General features: G+C 40.1%; 1 protein-coding gene across 1 annotated transcript in view; it reads left to right on the top strand.

The window, feature by feature from the left end:
- Positions 1-26,731, top strand: part of spop (speckle type BTB/POZ protein) — a 105,699-nt gene that overhangs the window by 53,527 nt on the left and 25,441 nt on the right. The window contains exons 5-6 of the mRNA XM_087839999.1: positions 1,209-1,360; positions 12,261-12,388. Of these exons, the coding sequence (XP_087696125.1) occupies positions 1,209-1,360; positions 12,261-12,388 (280 nt within the window). The remainder of the gene's footprint in view (positions 1-1,208; positions 1,361-12,260; positions 12,389-26,731) is intronic.

Below are 26,731 nucleotides of genomic sequence, written 5' to 3'. Positions count from 1 at the left end.
AGAAGTCTGCACAAGTTTGAGATCAAAGGTGGAACTCTTGATGCACACGTGTGAGGTGTTGGAACATGACTTTTCAGGTGCATTGTAATAAAAGTAGCTTTGCTGGAAGCAAAGAACAACAAGAAGACTTTCTTGTTGTTCTTGAGGGGAGATTGGGAGTATTAGAATCAGGTGTTGTTTATTGGGTTTTTGTGAGTACAGTGAAACTTTATATTGGTTTTGCTTCCTATTGTGTTAAAAAAAATACAGTTTTAATGGCTATATCTTCCACTTGAATCCATACCGTGGTAAATTAGTGACTAGGAAATATATTAAATCCTATGTATTTTATTTACTCACAAGTGTCATAATGTCAAAATATGTTTTTAGCTTATCTGATGAATTTATGCCGTGACAGCGCCTCTGGAGATTTGTCAGTCTTCCCATACAGCCACATGTCACAAGAATCGCTACTCCTCCTGGTCAGAATCGAATCAAACATAGACACGGTGATCACCTAACAGGTCTTCATCCAAACCGTGCTTGGCATTTTACCTGCAATAACCTGCAAATTGTGACGGATCCTGATCCTTATGAGTTATAATACTGCGTTATTGCTGTTGTGGCTTTGTTTAAGTGTATAGGATCATTAACCAACCATGGCACAGCAGTGGGTTACCTCACAGTGGTATTGTCTCACTGTCCCTGAAACCATGTTACAAGTGTGAGTCTGTCTGGCTTATTGTCAGAGTAACATAATAGTGCACCATACAGATTATAGATTTACTTTTGAGCATCATTTCCTTTGATACTGGAGGGTTGTGGTGACAATAGCTTTGGACATGAAGAGTAGTCTGAGACTGCTGCTAAGCAGATCTTTAGTAGCCTTAACTGCTGTGGTTTCTGTGCTTTGATGTAGTCTAAAGCTTCAATTAAATGTTGCTTTGTGAATAAGGACATTCGTGTTTGATGAGGAAAACGTTTTTGTGCCATTATAAAACACATCATTTAAAAGCTGAAGTGGAGCATAGAAGTGACCGTTTAAGTACATGTCAGATGAAAAGTAAAAATCATTGTCAATAATTTCCAGTACTTTTCATCTAAGAATAATCAGATTGTCACTTACAAATATTGCAGACACTTCCAGGAACTGATACTCCCCCTTTTGTCTTTTTTTTTCTTCTTTTTTTTGGTCTCACTAGTGTGTTTCTTCCCTTTCTTTCCCCTAGGTGTTTGCGTGTGAATCCTAAAGGTCTGGATGAGGAAAGCAAAGACTATTTATCACTTTACCTCCTCTTGGTTAGCTGCCCAAAAAGTGAAGTGCGTGCCAAGTTTAAGTTTTCTATCCTCAATGCCAAGGGAGAGGAGACCAAAGCCATGGGTAAGTCAGAATCACCAGGCCCTAAACAATGGCAGTCAGTTTTATTTATATAGCCTTATGGCTCAGTCAATATAGGAAAACCTCCTTGGACTGGAAAAAAAAAAATCGTTGATTTGTGAATGTTTTCAAATTTGGTGACTGATTTCAAGTAGGCGTGACGACCTGTTGGCTTACCAGAGAGTTTTAGGTGACTCCTTTTGGTCACAAGGTGATTGCACAGATCACTTTGTAGAAGAAAACCTGTCTCCAAACAGTCACAGTCTGACTCAGACTGACTGCAGCCACATTCAGACAGATTGACGAAGAGCATGGAATTCCTTTTTAATTCATAAACACAGACAGATTGCAAGACATTGCAATCAATCTGAGCTGGTCTACCTGGGCACAACTCATCTGCGATGCATCTCTTTACAATAAGACACCAGTTTTGCCAACTGGTTGCATTTTGGCTATATTCCTATAAAAGCATAGTCTGCAGTTAAATGGCCAATCTCTAGCAACTATGTCAGTATTTGTGGAGGGATTTCTGAATGAGGTTCTGGCTATACTCCCAATTTAAGTTGTTAGTGTGAATTTCTGTGTATGTAGATGGCGACATATTTGCAATTTTCACTGATCTAATTGATCACCATTAAATGCCATTGCTGCTTGACCCCATTCAATCGCAAACTGAGACTAATAGCTGACACAGTCAAGTTATTTTAAAGACACCAACTGTCTGCATGTGGATCTTACACCCTGTCCTCGAAGCAACTATTTGAAAAGCAACAAAATTGCAAGTTCATTGCACACATTGATGAAAGAAAACATATTTATAATACAGGTGATCAAGATGGTAACATTTTGTTTTATATGAGGAGCTTTGACATGATGATAAACACATGACCCCCCTCACCGGCACAAGAAGTTAAGACTAAGAAGCATTTAAAAATACATGGGAGTCCACAGTTTTATTTATTTTCTGAAATCCTAACTTGTTCTAATTGACACTGAAAAATATATTCAAATTCATTACTGAAAACCTAAGCTGTCCTCATAGACTTTATATTCAGCACAAAGCCAGGGATATCTCAAAGTTTAAGAGTTTCAAAATGAAAAACTCTTGTCACACCTGTGTCTTTGGGGCACTGAAATTTGTAATGTAGAAGGTGGAGAGTGTGTCTAATACCCCAAGTGTGTCTAATAACGTAAGGTATTGATAGCCATATGGGCTTGTGTAATCACTGCCGGTTGGATTCATTTCTGGTAAATATATAATTCAAAGTAGCGTGGGGCAATTTTGATTTTAATTAAAAAAGACCCAACCTTTTTAGAAGTCTTCGACAGCCTCACTCCCTGTTGATAAATTGAAAGTGAATGCACCTCCAATTCCTTTTTTAAATTTTTTTTATTTTTTTAATTAGGTTATGTTATGGGGAGGAAAAGCAAACTTGTGTGGAATTGAATTAGTGAGGGCCAGATGTGACCGCTTCCTGGTTATCAGGCTTTTTGGCTGCCTCCCTCTCTCCCAGTACCCTGCAGCTCACTGTACAGGAAGCATGGAGGAGGGAAGACGGGGCGGGTGGGTAGGGAGGTAGAGAGAGACGAGAAGAGGTGGGAGGCGGAAATGTGTTTGAATGAGAGGCATATGCAGTGAAGTTGTGTACAACAGCCTGCGGTGCAGGTTGTGTAGAAAGGGAAATCATTTTTCCTGCTGAGAAACATTCCCCCATGTGAACTTAGGTACCTCATTTGCTCACTTAGACCTTTGTCGTTTTTCTCACTCACAAATTCGTTTTCTTTCTCTTTTATCCTTTTTAATTCCATCACTATTTGAAAACTAAATCTTAATTCTGAGTGGCCGACTGAAGAAGAGTTTCTCTTGTGGTGCTTATACGGGATATTAGGTATTTTGTGATCTATAGTTTAGTTTTGCATGGAGGATTTTTCTTTGGTAGAAGTAATAATTACACTGCGGATATGTATAAATTCAAGGCCTTACAATTTTGGTAATATTGCTCCCTTAAATCGCCAGAGAAAACCGGAATTTTGGGAATGCCAAGTGAAGTAAAAAAGAATCTTCTTTTTCTGACTCTCTTGCTCTCTTTTTGTCTCAAGGGGCTTTCTGTAATAAATGGTATGCTCCACGGTGCACACCCCATCCCATTCTTGCCATATGCCCTCCTACAATCTTCCCACATTCCCCCTGGGGAAACCTGGGCTCTCCACTGCACTTGCATTGTCAATGGAGAAAATTACCCAACTGCCAGCATATTTGTGACACTTTAGCAAGCACTGTGTCTAAGAATATGGTAGTAAAGATTGCTCTATTGGTTCTGGATCATTTAGAATCCAATTTAATCCAGGCCTCTAGGAAAAAAAAAAGTCAAATAAAAACAAATTGGCTTAATTAGGAAAGCTGAGCGGCTGTGGACTGTTTATGTGGCAGGACAGTGATTTGTCTGCCTCTATACTGTGTTCCTGTAGGGACCATATTTAATATAATAGTTATTGGGTTATACTTCTTTTAATGTGGATAGTTGAATAGAAGAAAGAAATGGTTAGAAAAACTAGTGAGAACTTAAAGTAGAGTAACTCCAGTATCTTAACTTTGCTTCCATTTATATATATTTTTTAGCTTACTGGAGAAGTAAAGACATATTTAGATTTTCCATTTTTACAGATGTATTCATTCCCATGTTTTGGTTTTGTTTATATGGAAAATATGAATATTCCTGCAGTACATAAGAGGAGGTGTAGGATATACTATGACGGATTTGCTTGACATTATCTAATGAAACACCTGATCTGCATCAGTCAGCCCTTGAGCTTCTCACTAGAGAGAGTGTTTGTCTGTGGATCCTCTGATGGTCTGTACTTAATAATGGAGATGGATTCAAACATCAGTGGCAGACCCCCCCCCCCCCCCCCCCCCCCCCCTCCTTTCCTACTCCAGACTTGGCCACATCATTTCTCTCTCTTGCTTAATGTGCTGGTTCTCCCCTCTGAGGCTACTGGGTGGATTGTAAGTTGTCTTTTGACCCCCCCCCCCCCTCCCCAACACACACACACTCCTTCCTCCCCCCTCCTCCTTTTGCCAGAGAAAACAGCCGCCCCCCTGCAGACTCCTGTTCTGACAGCTCAGAGAGGAGAGATGGAAAGTTCTCAACCATTGCCGCAAGCTGTTTTGTATTCAAATGGTCTCCATGTTAAATCTCCCCTACAGACAATGGTTTTGTTGTGTTGTAGCCAAAGGCTAAGTGAGCTCATGTGTGTTGGCTGTGGTCTGCTTTATATTGTAATTTAAGAATGAGAAATGTTGGTTTCATTTAACTGAAGCTGTGGATGTGAACTTGTCAGAGTCTGTTGCCCTCAGTGACTGATAGAGGCGATCAGGCATTCCAGGTGGGGGGGGGGAGTGGAGCACCGTGTAATAGAGTAGAAGTTATTGGTCAGTCTTTATATAATCAGGTTGTATTGACATTGCTAGCAAGAATGTCAATAGACAAGTTTGTGCTGACATTAGCTTATAGAGCTCGATCTTTAGTAGAGGTTAGATTTTCTTGTGTGAACAGCTGTCACGTTTATATCTCTTTATGCCAGCCAGTTTGAATCTGTGTGTAAATGGGAGCAACGTTTTACATTCGATTTTTCAGCTTTTTAAAAGCTAGTAGAATGCCAATTACTGCTAACTGAAGGCCAGACTAATTGTCCTTGAACAGTCGGTGCATGAAAAATGGATCAGTATAGTCTGTTGTTAATTATAAGTTGTGGTTAGTGGGATTTTGCTAAAATTGAGTGGTTAAAAAGTAAGTCCAGAAAAGTGACAGACACCAAGAGAGATGTTGACTCTGGCTGCTCTGTCAGCTGCTATTTTTCTACATGCCAGCTTGTCTTCTGGCGACCTTCTCTTCTCTGTGTGCCAATCGTACCCTTGAGTTTTCTGCCTGAATATGGATGTCCTGCACACCTAAATAGTCTGGCTTGGCTTCCCCTTCAGTCTTTCTCTCGCTGTCGCCAGTTTAGACATCATTTTTCTCACCTTCAGCATCACCTTAGATTCTCTTTTGGCAGGGTGAGAAATTTCAGTGGTAGTGAAATATCGAAGTGCAACTGCGGCGTTGTTAAAAACTTGACAATTATCTCCACTTGTCGCTGATTCATACTTGTTATAAGTGTTTGTTTGTTTTTTCATAAAAGTTCATTATAATTTCCCCGAACATTAAGAGGTATGTGTAGCTCCACTAAATGTGTACGGATCTCTCAGCTGCACCTACCTACCCCCCTCCCGCCACCGCTGCCCTGCTCTTTTTGGTATTCTGGCAGAGTGGCTGCACTCCCACCACCTTGGCCAGCTCACTGAAAGAGTGAGCGCCAGCGATCTGACCTGCAGTTGATTCTCTGCCAGTGCCGTGTTCTGATGCCCCAGTGGAGATGATAGCATGGCATTAGCTGAGCTCAGCACACACAAAGCCCTCATCATTGGTGCCTGTATGCATGCACACATCCACACATGCACCCACAGTCATCTCACTGTCACAGCTGAACACTGAAGAAATCACACTTCTCTTTCTTTTTTCACGGAGTCTGCTGGGGCTTCTTTCAGCATTCCCTCTCACCTCTCTTCACTTCTTCCTCTTGCCCCCCCATCTCTTCCTGCTGCCAGCCTTTCTCCTCACCCCCTAGATTAGCTTTAGATACTGCCACTGGGGAACTATTCACTCGTCACTGGTCTTGTTACTTACCCAAATAACACAACTTCACAAGTAGCTTCTGTGCTTTGGGGCTTCATCTGGGTCACACATGCTAGAGCCATCAGACATGTTTAAAGGACATAAGAGTGGGTGAAAGTCACTAAAGAAAGAAGATTTTACTGAGAGCCTGTGAAATATACCTGCATTAAGTTTAATGCTTTGTCTCAGCCCTGCCACAAAAGGTACAGTGTACCAAAAGTTTGACACCGTCTTCAAACCTGCTAGACTTTACTGGAGATACCGATGGTTTAAAAAAAACCCTCAGTCGATTTTAGAATAACTGTTCAGCTGGGAGAACAATGAATAAAGTAGCTTTGTAAAGTGCATAAATACATTTTGTGAATTGACTTTCAGTCAAGCTTATTTGTGTATCGGTTTGCATGTGGATTCCTGTCAGCTTCTTTTGCGTACACAGCCTCTAGAGGCAGAGGATTACAGTGAAGGACCCCCTGCATGAGCAGTGGTGGGAATAACTGCATATGCACTGCACTCCCCCGCCTATCCCCTCTTTGGCTGCCTGCTCTCTCAGATCCAAACAGGGGATTAGACACAGGATCTTACAGTAGCATTGACACTTCATCCTAGTGCTTCCTACTGTGAACTGTCAGCAGATCTCCTATTGGGGTTTCTACGCAAGAGTAGGCTAGAGAGGAGTCTGTTTGAAGTGGCAAGAGTATGCACATTAAGTTTACACACTCTGCAGATGTATGAGCCTTAGACATGATCTTTTATGGGGTGGCTGTAGCCTTTTTCACATTTAACCTCTGGACATTGTTGGGAGAGTCTGGCTGGACATGGAGCTGGAATTAGGCTTTTTAACATCAGCAAAAGAGATTCTGACTGTGGATGCAGAATACAGGATGATGATACCTACTCATGGCTCGACCGGACATCACACATACTTTGCAGTGGGCAGTTGTGAGGAAAAAGACAGATTTGAAAATTTGATTTTACATGCAGTTCGACTAATATTTGGAATTGTTTAGGGCTGCAGCCCACGCCTGAAAAAACAATTGTGTATCTTATAGTCAGCTGGAATCAACACGAGACTTTCACTGTGTTGTTTTACCAGATCTCAGTGATACAGTGGTTATTTTTAGCATATTTCGTCATCTGACATTAAAAGTTAAATTTAATGTTGACTTTAAGTGGATGTAATATGCCTGGAAGTTCAACAGAAGTCTGAAATGTCAGTGATGACCTGAACCCTTTTAACCCTTTAAAACCGGTCGGAGCGGGCACGCTCCGTTTTGCGCAACTACATTTAAATCCCGGTAGCACTGCAACCACGTGAGCTAGCGCAATAATTATTTTTGCATATGAAACCGGAGAAGTTGTACTTACATCTTATGCCATCAGCTTGTCCTAGGTCACGGTTTCCTTCCACATATAGCTTTGCAAAAACTGCATAAAAAGCACTTGCAGCAACAAAAACATAATATTCCAGAAACACTTTTGCCGATCCAATCAGCTGTTCGTAACTATCGCATGTCTGCCATGACCTGCCCAAAACCGGAAGTGACGTCATTTTCGCGGAAATGTAGTTTTTTTTTTACCATCAGGGCCTCATGAGCTTATACTGGTGTTTTTAAAAGTTATATTTGACTTTATGACTTTCTGTGTCGTTTCTGGGATACTTAGGGCTAATATCGCACTGCTGGAAATAGTTTATTTTGATGCACATGCTGCTTTTTTGCAAATTTGCACTATAATATTGATTTTCATTTTTCCTGCAGTATATAAAAATTGGTGTATTTAAAAAATAAAACTATGAAGGCACTCAAAATAAATTTCCTGTGGTGGGAAACTATTTTGTGCAACTTTTTTGTATTTACACTTTTGAGGGATAAGCCTCTTAAATTTCTCTAACTAGAAATATATGTTAAAAAAACAAAAACGATTTTCAATGTTTTTGTAGTTTATTGCACTTTTTTGCAATTTATGTAATTACTATGCACTTAATGCAGACATATTATTAAAATTTAGGCTGTAATGGTTGTATTGATGTATAGCAACTTGAAATGCTCCCAAAAATGGCTCTACAACATGTAAAAACATAATATAAGCTTTGGCAGACTTGGTTCTATGGTAGGTCTTAAAGGGTTAAAGTACTGAATAAATTAATTGGATTGAGATTAAAAACATTTGTGAAGTTGTTTTGTAAGAACTCAAGCATTGGTGGATTCTGTTCACTATTTTCTGACTCTGCTTTTCTTAAAAATAAACATTGTATGCAATATGTCCAGGTCACTGGAAAGAGGCCCCGGGGCAGACCCACACTGGAGAGATTGTGTCTCTTGGCTTGCCTGGGTACACCTCAGTGTCCCCTCAGATAAGCTGGAGGAGGTAGCTGGTCTGGGCGTTCTTGCTTAGTCTGCTGCCCCTGTCACCTGTTCGCAGATAAGTTAATGAAAATGGATGGCCAGGTCTGGACAATAGATGCTGATGGTTCTCATTGTTGGTATAAAAAGTTTTACGACTTTGGCTAGGGTCAGGTTTTTATTGTCAACCAGCTGTGTCAGAGCATGCCTGAAAGAGCAAAAGCTTGAGGGTAGATCCTGGTTAATAGTGGTGGTTTCCTACCAACAGAGTTTGATAAAGAGGTGTTGGAAGTGCCACAGGTCCACCTCTCAACTCATACAACTTAAAATTATTTGTTAGGTTTGCCAACTCTGGGCCAGGTTTTATGTCGGGTTCTTTTAAACATGTTGGGGCTTCTGTGGCAAGAATTCAACAGGCTGTGCTGTGGGGTTCAAAGTGGCTGAAGAATGAGGAGAACAGAGGGATGACAATGTTGACTTTGGACCCGATCCTGAAAATAATAAGGCCTTGGATGGATGTCAAGCATGGGAAGTTTTTATAGTGACCCATTTTTCATATTGATGTTTTGAACTGGTCCAAACGTTTGAAGCAAAATACAGCGGTCCCTCATTTAGCGCGGGAGTTTTAAAAATAACCTGTGATGGGTGAAATCTGCGAAGTAGCCAGCTTTATGGGTTTTTTTTTACAATTTATCATAGATATTTTAAGGCTGTACAACTCATCACAACACACTTTATACACTTTTCTCAGACAGGCATGAACCTTTTCACACTTTTCTCTCCTGTTTAAACACTCCCAAAGTTCAACCCGTCGTAGAAAGTCCAGTATTATAGAATGAAACCAAAGATCAAACCCTGTTTTCAGGTCCAGAACATGGGAAATAGAGCAGCTGCAAGAGAATTCAACATTGATGAGGAATGAGTTGATAAATCTGACTGTTTTGTTTTGCTTAATGCGCCTTATAATGCAGTGTGCCTTATGGTCTGAAAAATAAGGTAAAGTCCAACTTTTTGTGCGATGGTTAGTGTTAGAGCCAATCTGTAGAGAAATATTTTTGATACTGTTTCAGTTATTATGTTACATGTTTGATTTTGTATAATATGTTGTTAGAGAATAAATGCTGCGTGTTTAATTTGTGTCGGGTAAGAAAACATTACAGCGCATGTGGGTAGCAGGTTAGAGTGAGCCAGGATGGCAATGGAAATGTGCGCGGTAGCAGCAAATAGTTTTTTGACCGTGACATCTTTTGTTTGTATGTACGAGTCAGAAATAAATCTGAACAGCTCACATTAAGAAGTGGAAGAATTATTTTTTCAAAGCTTGGGACAAAAATTCGCCAGTTAGCACAGTTAGCAACCACAGGTGCCTTTGACGTTGCAAAATGTTTCGTCTGCATTGTTGTGTTTGTTGGGGAGAAAACCTACCAACATACAGTACAGCACTTTTCAGAGTCACACTGCTAGCAATCAAGGATTTATGTAAATTTGACAAGCTGAAAGCATTCTGTACTGTACAGGAGACACGGCACGGAGGAGATCGATTGACGATGGTCTACAGCCAATCAGGAGGCAGAACACAACGTATAATTGCACCAAAAAAAAAAAAAAAAAAAAAATCCACGAAACAACGAGACCACAAAAGGTGAACTGCATTATAGCGAGGGACCACTGTATTAAATAAACCAATTTCAGGACCATGGACAGTGCGTACATTTTTCACCATGTTCACATAAGTGGTCGACCATACTAAACAAATCCAGTGGATTAAAAAATTCTACACTTGTATAGAAATAAATGTTTGTCAATCAGGCATTTCAAGTTTAAAGTGATGTAATTTATTTTTATAGAAGAATGCAAAAGAATTCAATTATTGTTGGCTGGTTTACAGTCCTGCCTGTCAGTTCCTGAATCCTGTGTGCATTATAACAACTTTCTACCAGACTGCAACTGTAGGCCTACAATTAACATAGATGTGTATGACCTACATTTCTATGCGTTTTACAATTAACAAGCTGCACCTGCCCTGTTAGAAACGACCCCCAGCTAAATATCTTGTTAGTTTGTGACAATACGCAGCTCTTGGCAGATTGGGTCATAATGAACTGAACATACTCTGACTGTGTTTGGAAAACGGTGCAAAACTAGCCACATCTATCAAAGCAATTTGGGGGATTATACAATCTATGTGTCTATTTAGGTTCATGTAAAACACTCTTGCACTTTGCAATACCTGATGGTATTTCATCCAATGCCATCAGGGAGCGTTCTGGCTGTCCTGTGTTCGTTCTGTTGCATGATAACAAGTACATCTCTGTAGCCAGAGTCCTAAAGAACTATCTTCAGTGACACGAAAAAAGAAAAGGATTCCTGTAATAGTCTCCACAGAGACTCCGCCGAGCCTTCATCTCAGTATTGTGGAGTGAGTCTGGGTTACATGAAGGGGAAGAAGTCACTGAAACAATCTGAATGCACAGAAGATACTTTGAACAAACTATATGCCAATTATCTTGAAAAATTATGCACAAGTGTACCCAGGAGAATTGCTGGCAATTTGAAGGCAAAATGGGTTGTCATAACAAATATTAATAGAAGATGTAAAAAAAAGTTTATGATTTATTAAAAGAAATAATTCTCACTGCTACTGCCTAAAAACTGCGTGGCTCTAATATACTATAATGAGACTGGGGACACGTTGCTTTTATACTCTTGTCAGTATGACCAAGCATTGCACAATTTCATCTGGTAATTTGCCAATTTGTTTATCCGTATGTCCTTACTAAATTTTCTTCTTGTTTCTGCTTAGTGCCAGCACAATTCAAGCATGGATGATTACATTTTTATTGTGTCTTACAGAGCATCCTTGGAAAGATCTTAATGGGGAAGAAATGACAAGGACTTGGCAAATAAACGGATTTCTATTGACTCTCATTGTAGCTTGTGGAGCTTTTTCCTGTCGCGTCATCTAATCCTTTACAGGCGCGCAAAAAAACAGACATAAAACCTTAATATATTACCGTGTCATGTCGTATCGTTATGTCTCTGCTTACAGGAATGGACAGTGATGGCTTCATGCACAAAAAGAGTCTGTCGCTTAAGCTCAGTAATCCCAGAACAGTGCTCAAGGAAGCATTTTCTTCTCATTAGCAAAATGGTGAATGATGTAATTTCTCCAAAGAATGGTGTCTTATTCTTCCAACAGAGCTTCAGTTACTTGCAAAATTTATGTGTTAGCGGCTGGCCTTATTCTATCTGCAATTAGCTTTAATTTGCTGTGATCTCTGTAGCTGCCGCAGTTCAAAGCCATTAATGTTTTGACCTTGTATGTGAGTATTTGTGACTGTTAGGTGACTGTAGATAGCTGCGACCGCCTCCACAGTGTGCCTGTTGTACACACAAGAACTCCACCACCTTTCCTGTGTCTTTGTAGTGCAACTGAGTGTTACAGAATCCTTCCTGCCACTGTTAGAGATAATTGGCACTCCATAAACACATGATAATTGGACTGCTTTGATCCCTGCAATTTCTCACTTCTTGGCCAAAGAGGCACAGCAGTTCTGTCTCATGTTTACCACTAGTCTTTATGTGGCAGCGAGAGAGGATGGAGAGAGTGAAACGGGGGAGAGAGAGAGAGAGATTCTGTTTTCTTCTGAAGTGTTAAAAGCTCCCTGCAGGCATTACTTCCTGCATCCAGCCTCTTTTGCCATTGTTTCTCCGCTGCTTATGGCCATGACTCATAACAAACTTTCTCTTTCGCACACACATTCACACACGCAGAGCTTAATCACGTTGCGAAAGTCTTCAAGTAATCTTGTTTCTCCTTGTTTGTCCGTGTGTCTTCTTTTCCAGAGAGCCAGAGGGCGTATCGCTTTGTCCAGGGGAAGGACTGGGGTTTCAAGAAGTTCATAAGGAGGGACTTCCTGTTGGATGAGGCCAACGGTCTGCTGCCTGATGACAAACTAACTCTTTTCTGTGAGGTAAGAGGTGGAACTGTTCATTAAAACTTATGTTGTTTGTTGAACTAATTTCACGGTGTCTTCATTTTTAAGCATTCCCAGTAGAAATTCACAGTACAGGCTGCACCTCCAAAAATGAAAATCCTTATCATCAAAATGATTGTTCATGAAATGGGATATTTCAACATTGACATCATGTTCTGAGCTGTGTTTCTATTAGTTGAGCTATTTGGATTAACCCAGAATATATCATTTTTATTAAGCCAAACCTATAATTATACAATTTTGCTGAAATACCTACATTTCCTGTGTTTTGGTGGTTTTGCCCACAAGTGATCACAACTCTTATTTCACTGAGTTGTTTTTCGTCACTACTACTTATTCTATGTCCCTCTTAGTTAATAATGTATGTTTTTATTGCTACTACATACTTTCTGGGTTTCTCTCTTTCATCACTAACATACAAGCTGATTGTCATTCATCCTGCATGGTGGCTTGGCTCCGATTCCTCTGATCCAAATCTGGCTGCTGCTCCTCATTGAAAATCCCCTTGTTGTTTTTCAGCTGTAACACAGGGGGCAGCAGAGGTCAACTGTCCTCTCTCTCTCGTTCCCCTCTGCTACTCGTAATGGAGCCAGGGAGCAGAGAAGAGGTTAAACTTTCCGGATATGTTAATGCCTTACTTGTAATGCATGCACCCCATAAATGTTTAAAAAGCATGGCAGTGGCTGTTTAAAACAATTCTAATTAACCCTGCGGGTATGGAGGGGAGCATGTCTTGAAGTTTTCCCTTTTTGTAGCGGTGCAGTGTGCAAGTCTGTTTAAAGTGTTTCCAAACCGGGCTTATCGACAGAGGGGTAGGAGGGGCAGTTCTGCTTTTCCAGAGCCATGAGGGAGGGGGTAGAATTGAGTGTGAGTGTGTGTGGTATCGTATACATATTGTGTGTGTGTGTGTTTGGTTTCATCCACTCTCCTGAAAGGAAAGAGATGGGGTTGCTGGTTCAAGTCCTCGGTGGCCACTTCCCCCCCTGTAAATATCTGTTGCTGCTGTAATTAGCCTGCTCTGCTGATGAACAAGCAGGACGGCGGAAATTTATATAGCACATTTTAGAGAGAAAAAGTGCTATATATGAAAATTAGATAAATGGAAGATGGAGACATTGGAAGTTTTCATCAGCATAACAGCAAACATTTTTTTTAAACTCTAGAAACATTTGGAGGAATGTCCCTAGGTGACCTGAGAGGCGCACAGAGTTTATTTTCTCAGAGAAAGTCAGATGTGATATATAGACAGGCAGCAGTGTTTTTAGAATCAATTCTGAAAGAAAAAAAATACTGCAAAGGAGTGCGTTATTCGAAAAAAGGCAGTCTGGAAGTGGGGTGTTTTGCGCGGTAGTGATGAAATTGCCAATATTGAGGGGAGTGGCAGTATTTTTCACCAACATGTGTGAAGAATGGTTGGCAGAGTTAGTTACTGGGTGGAGCATAGTGGGTGGATGGTGGTAAGAAAGTGTGGACGGGTGTTTGGATCTCTTTTCCTGGTCTTTTTCCATGTGAAAGTGATGCCCAGTGTTTACTGTCAGAGACCTGGCTCCACTTTCGTCCAGATGGTCCCATCCTGCATCTGAGAGAGCCCCAGAGCCCCAGAGCCCAGCCCGCTCCCTCTTCTCTCTTCTCTCATCTCTTCTCCTTCCTCTTTTTCCCCTCCATCTTATCTCTCATTCAGACCCAATCTCCTCCTCCTCTTTTCCCTTTTCCTTTCATGTCTTGCTGCCTCCCACTTGGAGCATCACAGTTTCTTACTTTTTTTCTCCTCATTCTACCTTCACCTCTGCTTCGTATCCCTTGCCTCTCCCGTCTGCTGAGCGTCTCTACTTTTACTTCCTTCCTCTTTTCCCCCCCTTAATTCTTCCTCTTTTAGTATTTCTAGTAGAGTGTCAGAGGAAAAAAGGCTATGAAAAGAAGCCAGATTAAGGTTGGAGGGGGGAACTGACTCAGCCGCTCCTCCTGACCCCCTGGTCTTTCTGCTCGGTTCGGTTGCCTCCAGAGACATTAGTAATTCAAATTTAACACAGTGAAATCTGTCTATGTCTGTCTATGTGTCATGTCAGAAAGTGCCTAAACAATAGCTGATGTGTTTTCTCTCTGTCTCTTCCTTTGTCTCCATCTCTTTTTGTCTTTCTATCCCTGCCAAACCACTGCAGACACCTTGCAGGTATTTAATGAGGAGATAGCTCCCATTAAAGGTGCTGCGTTGGCTGTCAAAAGAGAGCATGAGGGACAGGGGGAGATAAAAAGGAGGGGAAGAAGGCACAGAGAGAAGAGACTGAAGGAAAAGCCTTATTGCGAATGTGGGCACAATGGGTGGCATCAAGCCGCAGGGGTAAAGAACAGATGAAGATGGAAAAATAAAAACGATAAAGGACAAAAACAAAAGGCCGAGATTGGTTTGGAGTTGTTTTTTTGTTTTTGTTGTTTTTTTACCTTCATTTTGCTTCCTCCTCTAATGGGATGCTGAGGTAAGGGAGGTTAAACCCTCTCTCTCTGTAACTCACCTTCAACCTCTAGCTCTAAGGTCAAACCACTGCTTATCCTATTGTTCATGCTACAGGTAATGCAGATGCTTAAGAGAAATTTTAGAGTAATGCCAGACTCACTGGGGAGGACCAGTGGCTCCTCAAAAAAAAACCCAACAACTTTGGGCTGCCGTTATTTGCCTGCTGGCAGAGTCGTGTTGACTGACAATGTAAGAGTTAGTCAGAAAGTCTGTTTTGATTGACTAAAGGGGAAAGAAGAGGTTGTTTTGGAAAGTTTGTAGTGAAACGTACCTGTCAGTCATTGTAAATTGGCCACTGAAAAGCAGAGGCACAGTGGTCCCCTTTTACTCCGTTAGAACTAGAGTCACAGAACTGACGTTGCTGCACAGATATGGTTTATTTCTCCTCCTGTCCTGTCTGCTGTGGCTTCAGGGCCTTATTCCAGGAAGTGTATTCAACAAACTTTGAGTTTATTTTTAAACTCAAAGTTCAGCAACTCTGAGTGTCCTGCTCCAGTATGGTGGGTCAGAGTAAGTTTGGACAGCTCTGAGTATTTTCTTCCTGAGTTAAGCATGTGCACGACTAGAGAAAGGAAGCCATCATCGGACCAACATTTTAATCCATCGCACCAAAAGAGCGTGCACCATGAGACTTAGCTTGTATAGCTCTATCATAAACATAGATAGAATAAAAGTTTAATACAAAAATAATAATTTTTTAAATACTGGTCAACTTGAATTTTCAATCGAAGCTGGAATCCCTATTTCAAAGTTCAACCTGCTGGGGACAAAATGAAGGTGAAAAAAATGAGAGAGAAACAGATAAGACAGTTTACTAATTGACCCGTGACATTAGTTATCCAGATAGAAATAAACTCTGGGGTGGATCCACCCTCAGGCAGTTTTTTAAAATAATATAAATAACCTTTTTTAAAGATTAAGTAAATATTTAATAGGTTTCAATAAGTGTTAAAATGTAAAATCTGACGTAATAGTTGACTTCATCCTTAAATTAGCATCTTACTGATTAGCACTTATGTTAAGTACTGGGATTTTCAAGTTTGTGAAAATAAAAACTTGTGCAGTTGATTTGCTGTGCATCGAGCTTTGACAGCGACTTTATGAATGAGGAATCGAAACCACAATCAGTTGGTTCAGGTACAGCAGGAGGAGAGTAGTCAAACTTCCTATGTAGCCGTTGTATCAGAAAAACTCAGAGTTTTCTCCAAGCATGACATCCCGGTGTACTTCAGACCCAGCAACACACTCAGACAAAAACTGGTTCACCCGAAAGACAAAACTCCTAAACACAAACTTAACAATGTGGTGTTTGCTGTACAGTGCAGCGAGGAATGCCCAGACCTCTACATTGGAGAGACCAAACAGCCACTTCACAAGCGCATGGCACAACACAGAAGAGCCACCTCCACAGGACAAGACTCAGCTGTCCATCTGCATCTTAAGGTCAAAGGTCACTCTTTCGAGGATGCCAATGTTCACACTTTGGACAGAGAGGACAGATGGTTTGAAAGAGGAGTGAAAGAAGCCATCTATGTCCACTATGAGCGACCATCTTTGAACAGAGGCGGTGGTTTACGACACCAACTGTCTGCCATCTATAATCCAGGTTTGAGTTCCCTCCCCAGACGCCTTAACGCCCACTCACATCCTGGGCCATCTGACCTCAGGAATTCGCATGATAAGGTGGGGCCAGGTTTCACAATGAGCTCACCCGAAACCCTGGCTGATTGTGACCCACACCCAGTTTCACACCTTGGCTCAGGCGATTAGAGGATCATTAGGGGGTCCTTTTGTCCCTCTGTGGGGGGACACTCCCACTAGGTTTAAATCTGGGACTCTCCACCATTTGACCTTAGAACTGAAGAAGCTTCTCGGATGAGAGGTGAAACGTCTTCAAGCAACTTAAAGAAGTCCAGACGCTTTTCTTTGCAAGCTCCTTTGACTACGATGACCTGGATGACTCAGAACCTTCACAGACATAGTCAAACTCAGTTTGTTGTAGAAAACCTGCCAGCAAGCAGGTTAAGTTCAGAGTCTGTTAACTCAGTAACCAGCTCAGAGTTTAGGTTAACTCTCTTTCTGAAGCAGAAAACTGGAGTTTTGGTGTCTCAAGATTAACAAATTCAGATTTGTTAGCTTATACCAGCTTCCTGAAGTGGCGCCAGGAGCAAAATACAGGATGAACCACAACAGCATGTGTTTCCACCATGCAGAAACTGTACATTTTCTCTGTCTTAACCTTGGATAGAGATGAGCCAGTATGTAATATTTTTGACCTTTTTTGTTGTACACACACAAACTTCTTTATTGCTACCATTGTGGTCAAAATGTCAAATCTTAAAAAGACAAATGTAATTTTAGAAAGGAAAACGTGTGAAAAACAGGATTCAAGTGTGAGAACCAAACTGGAACCTGTTGATTTTTTTTTTTCCCCCATCCACAATCAGGATTTGTATTTTGCCCCTGCAACAATCACTTCAATTCACTGGGGAGTATGCAGAGGGAAAATGACTGTTGATAAAACCTGGATTGGCATTGATTTTAGTTTCCATTCAAGCACCAACCACTCGTAAACTTGAGAACTACTTCATATTTGGCGGCTGTCTGATTTAGACATAAATTAACCCCTAAGCTGGAGATTCAGGTTCTGTAAACATCATTGGAAAGTGCCACAGAGAAAAGAGAAAAAGCAAGTTTGTTTAATAAGTTAGAGCTTCTTTATCAGCAGTGGAGTGACATATTTGAAACTGAAACAGAATATGTATGGAGGTGGGTTTAATTATAAGAAGATTCTAAATCATAAATGTGGGCTGCTTAGTAAATATAGCATAGAAGAAAGCTGCGGAGAGATAAGAAGTGAAAAGGAGTTGAGGAAGAGCATAGCCAAACCACACTGTTTGATCCAGAAGAGGAAAATTAAATTAGTAAAACAGGCTATGACCACAGTTTTTGAAACTTGGAACTAGAGCAGGGCAATATGACCAAAAATATTTATCACGATATACATTTGAAAATTTGCGATAACGATATAACTGACGATATAATTGACACTAGACAAAATGCTTTACAACTCCACAACTTTATTAGTGCAAAAAACCCATCAATGTATTTTCACTTAAACAAGCAGCTGTTTTTTATGTGCATTAAAGTTATATAAAAATGTAACAGTGCAAATTCCTCGCTGACAGTTTAACCAAAAGGCATTTCCAGTGGAAATTGGCCGACATATCCTCAGCATAACCATGTATAATATCCACAAAACTTAAAAAGAGGTTATACACACACAATACGGTAACATTATGTTGAAGCACAGTACGTATCACTCCGCGAGGCGCCTGCCTACGATAGCCGTAATGCTCCGACAATCCATCAAGCGGTGCGGGTTTGTAGCTTAGCAAAGTCGTACTAAAACATTTGACAGATTTTCGAGCGCCGTGTACGACATAAAATCGTTTCGAGGTCAGTAAACACAACCAGAATTCATACATAAGGAACACGGGATTATAAGGGGCAGTGTCGATTTTCAGAAAAATCAAAGGATTGATTTTAAGTGTGCCGTATTTTCCAAACAACACGGTAATAACGACGGCCCGCTAGCATGCGCTACCAAAAATAGTGCTTTGTTGTGTATCTGACGGACAAAAGCTAAACCAGGAAACTTATCTAAATACAATGGGCAGAACAAAATTAATGGATCATTAACAGGATTAAGCTTGACAGTTGGTCACATTGTTGGATCCAGAGAACTGGAAGATGGCGACAGAGGCAGAAAAACAACAGGAATGCCTAGAAAACAAAGCATCATCAAAACCTTGTTTCTGTGCTCAGTAAGATAAGATAAGATAAAACTTTATTAATCCCTCGGGTAGGTTCCTCTGGGAAATTTGTTTTCCAAAAAGCACAGCACCGACAGAAGTTACAGAGTCAAGAATATTATATATATATATATATATATATATATATATATATATATATATACACACACACACACACATATATAAATACAAAGACATATATAGATAAAATATACAAAGGGGATAAATAGAATAAATAGGAATAAAAATAAAAATAAAAATACAAGTGAATAAAAATACAAGTGAATTGCACATTTCAAGTATGATTATTAACAAAAAGTATTGCACAAAGGTATTACACAGTGAAGTGGAGAGGCACTACAGCTTAGTTGTTCCCCCCTCCTTTGTCCTCCTGTTTCCCCTCCCTCTCCCCTCCAGAGAGGAGTATTCCCACGTTAGGAAGAAAACAAAAGCAGTCACAGTCAGACTGGGCTCCGATGAGGCCAGAATCGGAGAATCTCGGTGTTCCTGAATGATTGAGACACTAAAAATGAATCATCAGCTTTGATAAATGTTCTGACTGGATTGACTGAGCACTCAGCTCTCCTTGTGGTCGCTGAAAATATTGGTGCAACCTGATGGACAAGGTTTATATTTTATTACAAAGCCAAAATGAAACGGAAAAAGAAGTCCAGAGAGCAACTAATGACTTACAAATAGAAATATAATGACCTGCGTATGATTTCTCATAGCCAGTGCTAGCCATGAAAAGCTACGAAAAGAAGATTTTCTTCCCATGCAGAAATGAACCATTTTATCTAGTTTGTTACTACATGTCCAATGAACAAGTTTCTTCAGATTTATGCTCAAACTTTTGAGCACAAAAGCAACATTAATGGGAAAGATACTCAAGCAAAAGGGCAGAGGCTTAGAAGCAGGAAAGACCTAGGCTGCAATAATTTTTCAAATCTAAAGGTTAAGTGTCTAGTAGTAGTAATAGTAGTAGCATAATAGTATAATAATACTGTTATTGTAATAATAATAATAGTTATTATTATCATCATTTACAAAACTATACATGCAACTTTGCACAAAATTTCATGCACTTTTGTGTGAGTCCTAAAACGGTAATGAGTTCATATGTGAAGCTCAGCACTTGCATGTGTTACCTGGAAGATGGTTCAATATGTTGTCTGTTCTTTTTCTTTTTTTGCTCTTGAAACTTGAAACTCCTGCAGAATAACTATTTTTGTTGCGATTTACAGTATAATACTATTTTGTGACTTTGGCCATAGCTAGAGTAAAAGCCCTTTCTTCAAGGCTCCTCCGGTACACCTCTCTTAGGGTGGGAGAATAAATGAGTGGGGTGCTGATGTTCAGCTGTTTCCTCCTCTTCCTCATGGTGTTAGCGCGGTTCGCCTCTCCCATCGGTGGGTAAGCACTTTGCCGGGTGACAGCACCCATCCTTCACAGGGCCCTGCCATATGCTGTGCTGCTGTCAGAGGAGACGACTGCAGATGCTCCAGCTGCTCTCTCCCTGCACACTGAACAAGACGGGCATGCACACACTCACACACATGAGCAGCACTTGGTTCAGGATAAAGAGGCAGCGGTGGGAGACACAAGGAAGAAGGGGCGTGGGAGAAAGGGTGCACAGAGAGAATTGTTTTTTGTTAAGCAAAAGGGAAATGAGGTGAAATATATTTGTATAGTTCTGTTTTGTAGTAGCTAAATAGTGTAAATTTGGATTTAATCAAAGACTGATATGTAAAACTGCTGATTGAAGGTGAAACAACAAAGCAAACAGAGTGCAAGCTTGACCCCCCCTCCATCTCACAATGTGACTTGAGCCACAGTGGATCCTTTAATAGATACTATCTTTGCAGTGCTTTCGCACCAACAGCACATAAATATTCTTTCATTTCCCATCAAAAGCACTTTGCTTCTCCCAGAGTAAAGACTGCAGAAAATTGAACAAACAGGCAACTTTTGCCTGTTTATTTATTTTCTTTGTCCAAACATTTCCTTCAAGCTTCTTAGATCGGGCATCAGAGTCTCAAAGCTATCACTTTGGCGTCTGTGATCTTCCAGCAGAGAAAACAAAGCTACTTAAAAGGAGACCCAAATGGCTGGTTCTCATAGACTGAAAGCAGAGGCTCATGCTCGCAGCTAGTGGTGTTACTGAGCGTGTGTTGGTTATATGTGTGTGTCTGTCTGTGCGTGCATGTGTGTAGAGGAACTGCGTCTGTGTGTGTGTGTGTGTGCCTGCATGTGTAAGAACAAAGTTGGCTTGGCTCAGCACACTTGGCTGTGAATCAGGACCTGAGCCATGATACTCGTTCAACAGCTTGACTTCAAATCATGCATGAAATATGCCTCTGTCTGTGTAGATTCACCAAAATACCACCATGTCACTGGCAGGGCAGTAGGCATGTCTATGAGCAGAGTCACAGAAATTCCCACAGCGGGATCCCTGCACACAGCCAGTGAAGTGACCACTGTAAGACCAGGATGGATACCTATAGTTAATATTTTGTGAAAACTTTAACTTTCTTGGCTTAACTTTGTAGTGTGCTGTTGGTCGGAATTGGAAAAGAAGAGCTACTGTTGTGTTTGGCCAAAAACTAATTATTCTTACCTTGGATTAAAACTGCTATCAATAATCCAGCTTTTCCCATTATGCAATTAGCAACAGCATTCTCATTTTGCGCTACACCTGGCAAAGTAGTTTTCCTCATTTTCCCATATTTCCTTTAGTAAATGTGATAACGAGTGTTCAGTATATTTTTGTAACATTTAGAAATAAACTCAAATGCCCAAATATATTGATATTTTGTTATCATGTCGTTGATGGAACTATGCCCTGAGCTTTCAGTGGACTGTTGGGTAGTCTGTGTGTGTTTTGTTTTTTTTGTTTTTTATGCCCCCTCAGCAGCCACTGTATTAGGCTTGTACTTGTTTGGATTCTTTTGCTGTCTTTTTGTAGTTCTTCTTGGCATAGAGACAAGTTGCTGGAAACTTTCTCAGAGAGTTTGGTCCATATTGACATGATGGCATGATGCAATGTGCTGTTCTACCACATCCTGAAAGTGCGGTCTTAGATTGATATTTATTAACTATAGAGGTCATTTGAAAGTAACCACCAGAAGACACATGCACTTTAATGAAAGGGGATGCTCGTAGTCAGCACTATCATGATCCTCAGTTGACACTAAGGGGCCCAAACAAAATATCCCCCACACCCATACAACACTACCCCCAGCATGAACCATTGATACACGGCAGAAAGGATTTATACTTGCATGTTTTGTTTTGGGGTTTTTTGCCAAATTCTAACCATATAAAAGCAGAAGTCAAGCCTCGTTAGACCAGGCAGTGTTGTTCCTCATTTTGATTGTCCAGTTTTGCTGAGCCTGTGCCAATTTTAGGTCTTCTGCTGCTGTAGACAATCTGCTTTAAGGGCTTTAAGACGTGTTGTGCATTCAGAGATCCTCGGCTTTGGTGGGTATTTGAGTTACTATTGCCTTCGTTTCCGCTCCAAACAGTCTGCCTATACTCCAGCATTTTCACCCTGAGGACTGGGTATTTTCTTCTCTTTGGATCAGTCTTTGTAAACTCTAGAGCTGGTTGGAAAGAAAATCTCAGTAGATCAGCAATTTCTGGAAAAACTCAGACTAGCCAGTGTGGCACCAAGAAACTTGCCACATTCAGAGCCACTGAAATCACCTTTCTTCCCCATTTTTTTGCTTGGTTTGAACTATAGCTTGTTGTCTTGACCAGGTGTGCAGCCTTAAATGCATTGAGTTACTACAATGTGAATGACTGATTAGATATTTGTGTTAATTAGCAGTTGAACAGGTGTATTTAATTAAGTGGTCGGTGAGTGTGTAAACTAATATTAAAGATATTAATATACGTGTTAACATACACATTAAACAAAGATTCAAATATTGAGGTTAATCTTAACCGTTACTTTATGTGCACGTGATCCCTGTTAGCCAAATGCTCCAAACACTGTGTCTGACCGTCTTTTCTTAGCTATGTACAGTGTCAGTGAGAGGAGATATCTCTAACATGACTTTTTTTTTTCTCCGCACAAAGCCCCACTCATATGCTGTCGAAATCTTTTGTTTGTGAGGGGCAGCTGGTTTAGAAGAAAGGTATCATAAAGGGAGGGTGGGGAAGGAAATGAAATGGCTTATTTCAGACAGGATGAACTGACTGGCTGCAGCAGGAGTTGGTATAAGATAGATAAGGTATATTTTAAACTGTGAATCATTTAAAGCTGCTCTAGTGTCGTATCTCCAAGAATAATAAACGACATAATAGGTCACCTTTAATGAAAGTGTGGTTTCTACTGCTAACAATCTTATGGCACTATGGTCTTGCATAGTAGGAGTAAACACAAGCTATATCAAAAACAGCTATAGTGGTGTTTTTGTTGTTATGCAGCAGTGTTCATTGTCTGATTGGGGCTCGTGTCTATAGCTGCTCAGACTAGTCATCCAGTATTTAGTGGTTGGTTCTTTTTTTCCTAAGTTTTCTGCAAACAAAAGAGAAATAAAATTAATTACTCTTTGTTCACCAAAGGGAAGACGGAGCAAACACTGGAAATATAAGAGCTTCCATTAAATCCTTATGGGTGGAATAAGGAGGTTAAAAAAACAATGATCAGCTGGGAGGAAGTGAATAGCCTTTAATTAAAGAAGGTGGCGGTTTTAGCTGTCGCCTTCCTGTGAACAGTGTTTATTTCTGACTTTTGTTTAATAGCTCTGGGATTTAGGGCTATGTTTGTTTAATGGTGTCAGGACTAAATCAGATTCCTCTATTATTCTCCGCTTTAATCAGTTCTGTCACCTGTTGCAGCTGCCGGAGGGCCACTAACTCAGACCCGTGTATTAGACTGTCTCCAAACTCCAACATCCTGTCGTTGCGCTTTGTTTTTTTGATTTTTGTGAGCAATAAAATCTAAAAGTAGATGCAGGGAATGAGTACGAGAGCTGCAGAGCGCGTCTGTGACATCAAGCCTGTTTACTCTAGCTGGCTAGAGAGTGGAGAGCAAGTTGTACATCATAAAAAGATGGTGATGAATTTTTGTGCTTAGGGGTTCAAATGACAATTTCAAAGATCACAGATCTTTTGAGAGTTTGTCGATGAAATGAGTAGGTGTACATGATGAGGGTGTATTTATGTTGTTTATTGAAAAATACTGAAATTGCATGCACTTTGTTATTAGATTTATTCCTCAGATAGCATGCACTCACCTTGTTGTTGCGTCTTAAAAATCAATTATAAAATGCGTAATGTGCGATATTTTCCCCTGACATTTGATTCAGGTTCAATTGCAATCGAATTTCCATTAAAAATGTAAATAACAGATAAATGAAATTCTGAAGTGTGGCTATGAACTGTGAACTAACTCGTAATACATTTGTAATGATTTATTTAAACACATTTGTTCCACTGAAGCAGTAGAAACGCAACTAGTAGTGAATCCTCAGACTAGCAGTGTGTTTGATTTGAAACACAGCGGTGATATAATGTGGGTAATGCTGTAAAAGATGTTTGTCTGATTTAATTTGTTAATGCTTCTGTAGTTACCTCCACAGAGATCAATAGTAGGTTTTTAGTGGCCCCAGGCAGCCAGATTTGGATCACTGTCAGCCATTTAGTATGGTGTGGTTGCCACTGTAGGAAGCACTTTTCATGTCTATTCAGTACTTTCAGTGTATAATCTTTGTCAAGGCAAATGAGTGTGCTAGAGCTGCATTACATCGCGCTGTCACATCTAAAGGCAAAAGTGAGGTGTGGAATAAAACGATGAATGAAATGATTGAACAAAACAATATATAACACTCAACAAACTGACTTTAAAGAAAAATAAAGTGTATCATTGTGAGAGTACTGATACTAAAAGACAGACTCATTGCGAGCAACACTGATCTAATAAATGGAGGAGGATGGAAAACATGCAGCAAATCAGTTTCTGGTTTCATTTAATGCAGTTTTTCAAATATGGAACTGTTATCTGCCTTTTTTCCCCCTCAGTGGCGGCAAATGACCCAAAACTTGCAAATGTGTGATTTCAAATGCATTCAGCCTCGCACTGATATTTTTAATTTGCATAATTAATAAGGCACAATGGTAACATTTCCTCTGTATGTGTGTGTCGCACGCATACAGACGATTAAAAAATAACATCTGTGTTATGTAAATTGCTTTCAGACGATCTTGGTATCAGGTTTTATTTTCGAAATATGGACATAATTGTTCCAATTCCAAACAATTAAAATAAGGCTACCATTTTGGCAGCGGCTCGTTGCCAACCTGGCAACCATTTCTGAACCATTTACTGTCAGACTTTGCTTCCGCCTGCAGAGATGGACAGAATTTGTTTTTCCCATTATGTTCATTGGGTTTTGTTTTTTTTTCTTAGAAGAATGACCCAAAAAGTTAACAAATTTAAGCTGTTGAATAATTGTGAAAAACATCCTCCTTTAACAGGTTATTGTTTAAAATACCACATGACAAATACTCTTAATTTTAAGACTTGTTTTGTTTATCGAATGGCATCCTTAATGATCTCAGAAGTAAAGAGTTTGAAAGATTTATATTTGGTTATGATGTGCCGAATCGGAAGGACAGTCATGAAAATGTGTGGTGAGGACGTCTGGGAGAAAGCAGCATTAAGGAATTCTATTTTGCATAGAACTAGTGGATATTTATTCTCATCCTGAGTGCTGTCTGTCTAGATAGCACCTCTTCAGGTTAGAAGTTTGCCTTCACTCAAAGCAGGTCATTAAAACTATGTTGTGTGGAAAGTCAAATAATATTTATGCAAATGATCTATGGTAAAAAAAATAACAGAAAGAAGGAAATGACACTTTTTAAAATAATACATCAGCATCAAGTAGTGTCCTGTCATATGTGTGAGAAAGTGTGTAGTTTGCTGAGGTGAGTGTATGTATGCATGCATCTGTCCATATGTCTGTCTGCTTCGTCCGTCATCTCGGCCCGTGTTTACGTGTTTGTGAATGCAAAGGACCGCACCGAGAAAATGAGTCTTGGCAGGTAAAGGAACAAGTGTTCCAGAACTTAATGAATTTCATTTGATTTGAATCTCTCTCTTTTTTTCTTTTTTTTTCCTTTTTCAAACTATTTCACGCATGGCAAAACACTGTAAATCCATAAACAAACACATAAACAGGCAGAAAAAGATTGATGCATTATGAATAAATCATCTGGGTGCTGAAACTCAATATTAACTCTGCGTTGCCTGGAGGGTTTACAATGAGATTCATCTTGATGTCTGAGCAACTAACTGGGAGGCAAGCGCTTTAGTAAGTACTTATCTCTGGAACTTAATTACCAAAACAAATGATGATTGTGGTGATATAGCTGCAATGATTCTTCATTACTGTTATTTTCTTACCTAAGGTTGTATACATAAGTGGTTTCTGTCGTCATCATCATCACGATAATCATCGGTATAACTACTGGGTAATAAATACAAATCAGTCAATCATTTAGTTGGTTGGTTAATTCAGTTCTTTCATTGCATTGAATTGCACTGCTGGCAGAGTTACTATGGAGTTTTCCTCTGAGGGATCATTCTTATTGACCTCGTTGACACCAAAACTCAAACTTTAGAATCAAAGTCGATATTAAAATTGTGATATTGACCAACATTCAGTTAACACTCCATTACTGAGGTATCTTTAAAGAAAAACCTCCTTCTGGCGAGCAAAGTTTACATTTCCCTTAGCGTACATTTACCCGGGATGCCTCCACACATCTTCCTGAACAATCTAATATTAATTAAAAACGATATGAGGATGGGAGGATGTCATGACTGTGACTCTCTTATAATAAGTTGGACTTCATATAAAAACATATAAAACAACTAGTGTGACATCATCCAGCTGTTTTGAAGCTTGTACCTGAGCTTTTGCTTTGCTGAAGCCAGATGTGATGTGACTGAGAGCTTTCATACAGTTGGCACTTGTCAACTGC

The sequence above is a fragment of the Neolamprologus brichardi genome, chromosome 4, assembly GCF_056152115.1.
Source record: "Neolamprologus brichardi isolate AB-2024 chromosome 4, ASM5615211v1, whole genome shotgun sequence".
Taxonomy (NCBI): domain Eukaryota; kingdom Metazoa; phylum Chordata; class Actinopteri; order Cichliformes; family Cichlidae; genus Neolamprologus; species Neolamprologus brichardi.
The sequence above is the reverse complement of the archived record's forward strand: the minus strand, read 5'-3'. Positions and strand labels throughout refer to the sequence as shown.